The sequence below is a fragment of the Rhea americana genome, unplaced genomic scaffold, assembly GCF_003343005.1.
Source record: "Rhea americana isolate MKP2758 unplaced genomic scaffold, rheAme1 scaffold_43, whole genome shotgun sequence".
NCBI classification, from domain to species: Eukaryota; Metazoa; Chordata; class Aves; order Rheiformes; family Rheidae; genus Rhea; species Rhea americana.
The window spans coordinates 5,912,055-5,918,095 of NW_028186568.1; the positions used below are offsets into that span (position 1 = coordinate 5,912,055).

The 6,041-nt window shown below is 40.7% G+C and overlaps 1 protein-coding gene across 1 annotated transcript in view; it reads right to left on the reverse strand.

The window, feature by feature from the left end:
- The window catches only part of LOC146589923 (uncharacterized), a 44,505-nt gene that overhangs the window by 6,287 nt on the left and 32,177 nt on the right, over window positions 1-6,041 (reverse strand). Inside the window, exons 13-16 of the mRNA XM_085315424.1 lie at window positions 1,876-2,034; window positions 946-1,054; window positions 435-520; window positions 28-171 (exon numbers count right to left, since the gene is read on the reverse strand). Of these exons, the coding sequence (XP_085171550.1) occupies window positions 28-171; window positions 435-520; window positions 946-1,054; window positions 1,876-2,034 (498 nt within the window). The remainder of the gene's footprint in view (window positions 1-27; window positions 172-434; window positions 521-945; window positions 1,055-1,875; window positions 2,035-6,041) is intronic.

Below are 6,041 nucleotides of genomic sequence, written 5' to 3' on the forward strand. Positions count from 1 at the left end.
AGAGCCAGAAGCATAAGTTGCTCAAACCTTTGCTTCAGCCTCCAGAAAAGTCAGAGAACTCTCTGCTTTGCTGTCGTAAGCATTTATACCATTTCTCCCATCAGAGGTCACAAAAGCCACTTTATTCCATGGTTTACATGTTTTTTCTGTCTTTTTAAGATCCTCTTCTTCCTGAGCCAAAATTAAAATGTTAACTAGCAACACAAACATGTTTATGTGAAACATAAACATACAGTCATACAGGACTATCTTGATACAGAAATCTACTACATTATCTGCAAGCAATACTGTTTTAAAGACAGATCATCATGAGCAGATGTGAGAAAATAAAGCCGAGAGAGCACTGTTCCCAGCTAAATAGTAGTTAGCATCCTATATACAAAAACTGATATCTCARAGGCACTCAATCATTTTGTAGATATACAGTGAAATACCTGTGTTTCGCCATGGGTACTGCAGAACGTAAAGCTACAAGTGTCACTGCCCTGGTTATGTGAGGTGGTCATTTCTTCTGAGCTACCTGAAATGGACAAATATCTGCCCATAAGGAAACGCAAATGAAAAGGATCATTGAAAGCATATGGAAATTGCTGAATCACATGCTTCTATACCCGACCCAGAACATTTTTGAAAGACGCCAGCTCTCAGATTCCAGCAACATATTGCTTTGTATAGTGAAAATGCTTGCTAACAGCCTGCACAGCCTCCCAAAGTCACTTCATCCTGGACCAGAATAGTGTAGACCACCTCCATTCTCCACCTTCTCTGCTTCCAGGGCAACAAACTGAGCAGGTAATTACAGGTAACAGCATAACCTGCTCCCTTCTCTTGTCAAAGATAACTTTCTTAACTTCTTCTAAGAACCAAAGGAGAGTTTTAGTGAGAACACATTGCCTGTGATCCAGAGGTTGGAGATCACTATCAGCAGGCAGAAAGTTACCTTACCTTTTACATGAGAAGAGCGAGGCTCCTTAAAACCACTTGGACATGAGACAGCTACAGATGATTTTCCATCATCTGTCCTCTTTCCCATAGGAGAGGGCAGGTATGCAACCTGAAATAAAATGGAGAGGCACTGACAGACAGCTGTGCTTCACTGTAACTTGGGAACCATCATTGATAGGGCCCAGAGTGCACTTCTCCTTGCTAGGAATTTAGCTGTCTGCACTCAAAGCCAGCTCATTGATGAGCCACAGCTGTCTAATCTTGGTTCAGACTGTTGCAATGAAAGACACAGGGGTGAAAGAGCTGGAAGAAGTCTCAGATGGGGCTCCTTTCTCCCAGTCTCTCAGGAACTGCATTTAAGCTGAGGATCTTGCTCCTGGTCTTTGCTGGGCTGCACTGCAGCCGTGCCTGTGCCTGGCCAAACATCTCACTGATCCAAACTCAGACCCTGACCTGCTGGCCAACTTCCTGACCTGACACTTCTCAGACCTGCCTCATCACTACAAATTTGCCTGATGACCAGGACTCTTGGCTGACCCCAACTACCACCCTCTCAGCTGCCCTGCTTCCTCGTGGGGCAGTGGGATGGGGCCCCTATCAGTGAGGTCGCTGTCTCGCCCACCTTGTTGTCACCTCAGTCTCTGGGGAATGCCAGCTCATGCTGCATACCAATATTTGCTATGTGTGATCAGCTGTGAACTTTTCTGAGACCATAAGAAGGGCAAGTTTCCAGCATTTACTCTTGCTCAGGCCTGGATATACCTGAATAACTCTATGTATGAACAGTGCCTGAGGTTATTTCTGGCAAGAGGATGGAAGAATCGGGATGGAAGATGTAGCTAGGTGAGGACTGTGATCCCAATCCAGCTTTTGAACTACACTGTAAACAAAAAATAGTGACAGTCTAAATTGTCCTTGCTTCTGACTTACTTTTTCTGGCTCAAAAGGTGTTATTCTTCCTTGGTGAGGTGTTCTCCTGCCAGTGGGTGTTGTGCTTCTGCTAAGGAAGCAATTAGATGATTTCTTTTCTTGATGTTCCTTTGTTACTGAGCTTAAAGACTCAGTCCTTTGCACCAAGCTTTTTAGTGCCTGAAAGTTTTTGAATAGATTTGTGTTAAGTTGATATAAACATCTTAAAATATCATGAAAAATCCTACAACAGGAACATGATTAACTGTTCAACACTTTTAGGAAAATGTACATTTCTGTATGTGAGGGCCTCCATGCAGAACAGCATTAGTAAAGGTGCTCCAGGTTGCTATATATGCTATTGCTGCCCATTTCATTTTTTAATGCTGGTCACAGCATTGATTACAGTATACACTATCATACCTACTTTAAAAGCAATAATGACAGGGGCATCAATATAATTGTAAAGAAGTACCTGCGGTGTTTATTTTTGTATAGATGGATGTCATTCTAAGAGAAATTATTTCATAAATAAGAGCAATCACTGTAATGCAGGCAACCCGGTACTCAGTATTTGGGTTAATTCAGCATGATCAGATTCTTGATCCCAGTTCTATCATTTTCATAGGCAAAGTTACCAAATCATCTGAATAAACTGAATTCTATGATTCTATGAAAACTTTTGGCTTTTATTCATTGGAAGCAAATAAATCATCACTAAATGCAAACCCTTGAAGCAAAAAAGGAGTAGGGACTGAGGGRAAACAGCCTCTCAGCATTGAGTAAAACTTTCTAATTAAAATAGGCAGCATAAGATGCCAACTAATTTTGGAATCCTTTTCATGAGAGCTAGCTAAGCACAGATTAAAAAACTGTCAGTGTCACTGGTCCTGCTCTTGGCAAAAGGAAGGACTAGCTGGTCTCTCGAGGCTCCTTCCAGTCCTACAGATCTATGCTAACAGCCAGGCAGCAGAAAGCAGGAGGAGGTGGTGTTACTTAGGGCCTACGTACACCATACAAATGTGGTTATTCTCCTTGTTCCCCATGTTTAGCAGTAATTCTTTTAATTTTCTAATGGGATCTTCCTCCTAGATTTTATACCTATAGTTTTTTGTGATGACGATTTAAACTGGATTAATCTGGAAATCTCTTACTTGTCAAATCCCATAAATAAGGAACTCTTATAACCTTCAAACGTCACAGCTTGTGTCATATACAGTTTGAATTCCCACACCTTGACTGAAAAGCTGGGAAGAAGCAACAAATACTCAGAAAAAGCAGTGAAAATGCAGGTGCCATAAAAGGCTCTTTACATACTTTCAGAACTCATACTTCCCTGCTTCATAGTTAGTAAATTCTCAGCAAGAATTCTCATGGACAAGGAAAGAACACAATCAAAGTTCTCAAAATCTATGGCAAAATCAGACAACAAAATCCTTCTAATAAGATTAGAAGAAAGTACATTTGACCTCCATTGAAAATTTTCCAACAAGTACACTAAAAAGCAGCAATTTGTCTTTCAGTGTACAGCTCACCCTTATGCAAAGAGTGTTTTTTTCTCACAGAAATCACTAATATTTATCTACATCTGTATGCCTTGCAGGAAACCACATCTCATTTCTGCTGAAAGTCTGATGTGATGCACTCAGAAATCAGGTTGCCTGAAAAGAGTTGCAAGTATTATCCACTGAGGCCAGCCTGCAGATCTTCCARGCCACGCTCAGCTCCCCGCTGCCAGAGGGGCCTGCAGCAGCTCTTGACTCATCATTGCATGAGCTGCTCATGTCCTGTATTCCCTGGGCACAGAGGAAACACGCATTTGCCACTTCCATTGATAGGTAACAGAAGAGGAAATACAGCTTTTTCAAAGGATATGCATTTGTCCCTGCACTTCCAAAGTATTTTAAGAGTGAGAAAAATAGTGACTAGTATCTTCAGAGTTTCTAAGTGTCACCTTTATTCTTTTTATAAACTAATGGGGAAAATTCTAACAGTAGATTAGCTCTCCAACTTTAGGCTTGTAATACAGACAAAAGGAATTAGTCCTTACCCCCAAAAGAACACTCCTGGACACCAAAAATGAAGACAATTGCACCACAGTTAGGATACTGCCAAGAACCCTGACTTGATCCTACCATGGTTTTCCATTTATGCTCTTCTGATTACAAATATCCGCCTTTTGGGAAAGCGCCCTGGTAATAAAACTGACCCAGCATAGTTCTTTCCTTCCAGTTCTGGGGCTTCTGTATCATTTGACATCAGTAAATGACACAATGTGAGTTGGGGTCGGAGGAGAAGCACGTTACATCCAAAGCTTTAGGGACAGTGCAAGTACCCTTCAAGACAYGCTGAATATTTCTACGTTTTTCATAAGTCATATGAAACAATGTCTGGTTAACATGGAAGAGGACCTCTGTGGACAGTATTTCTTGCCCTGGTGGAGTTCTGAGGATTTTAAACCTATAAGTATGCAGCCACACTGCCTGACAACACTTCCTTATCAATTTAGCACCRTTAGTTCTTGCAGTTACAGTTACCGCTATTATTTTTCCTGTGAACAATGTAAACAATGTAACTTTTTTTTTTTTTGGTATCTTGCTGGCAGTAACGTGTCAGATCTCTGGTAGGTGAAATGTATTATTTTGATTATATCAGTACCACTTCAGAAACTTGTTTTTTTCCCTAGGTATTAGGCTGTCAAGTCCAGCGCCTGGAGGAGACATCACACAGTATTTGGTTTTAAGGTATTTTTATAAATGTGAAAATAACCAGGCTCCCCAAGTCAAGCCTCTATTCTTATGGAACTAACAGAAACCTGCAAACATAGCTGTCTCAACGGCTATGCATAACATGGCACAACTCTCAGAAACACCTGGCTCTACACAGACTTGTTTTTGACATCCAGGCTCACAATAAGCATCATCATGCAGGAGCAAAACATAAGAAAACACACACTTTAAGCTGTAAAAGACACAAACTCTGGACTTGAAAATACCTCCACTGCAGAACACCTTGACGAGGATTCCTGGACCTTGTTCAACATTTCTATCCTGCCTTTTTTTTTTTTTCTTTCTCTTTAAAAAATACAATTTCTCAAGTAACTTTCTGCCCTTATCTGTGAACTTTCAGTGAGTTTCTCATCAAACACAACTGACACAGGTGGTTGCAGAACTCAAACCACTGCCACTGTTGCTTAAAGCCACTCAACCCTTCTCTTAGAATCTACAATCTGCATAGGCTGAGATAGCTTTATTAACCCTATCTTTCAAAACAGTCACAGTATAGAYCAGTGATCCTACAGCAACTTCCTGATCTGATTTAGATGCTTTTTCCTCTCAGCATCAGACAGAAAGGACAGACTCAGACAATCTCTCCAATGCAAATACAGCAAAGTCTACAGGTTTTGGTGCATTCATATCATTAAAGGTCTTCCACATTTAATTAGGAACTACCTCCAGTGCTTCAGTGAATGAATCAGTGCAATTAAGTACACAAGAGGAAAATTTGGTACAGAAGAACCCTAAACTTTTGTAATGTCTTTTTCCCTTTTCTTAGTTTTCTCTATACTAAACTTTGGCATAGGAGTGTTCAGGGGCTACTTGATTCTTTCTAAGGGATTATCAGTTGATGCCATTCACTTTCATGTGCTCCCATGCATCTTGTCTCAATTCGAGACAGAAAAAGCATAAGAGTTTGTTTTATCTATATCCAGAATTCGTATTTGTCCAGATTCACAAAATCTTTTAAGAAAAGCATCCATCTGCTAGCAAGAGCTCAAATGCAAAAGAAATACAAGTGAGTCACTATGTTCAGATCTATCACTGTTGCACAGATTTTGCCCTTCCTGGCTCTTTGCAATACTTTTTAATGTTCTATTTACTTGAGCCTTCATTTCCTCATTCAAATAATCAGCAGCTAGTCCGCACACTACAGGGCCTCTCTCTACCACTGGATCAGATAAAGAATGTGTRTCTCTGTCAGATATTTCAGAGTTCACTCAGGACATCTGGCCACTATGCCCATTAGTCTATGTCACGCTTGTGCTGGATTCCAGCTGGAGTGGAACCAACACTGGCTGGATTATGAAGGCTCAGAGATCAGCTAGCCAAAAGTCTGTTGTCCTCAACTTCCTCCTTCTCAGAACTGCTGAAGACTTTTTTTTTCTTTTTTCTTTTTTTCTTTTTTTT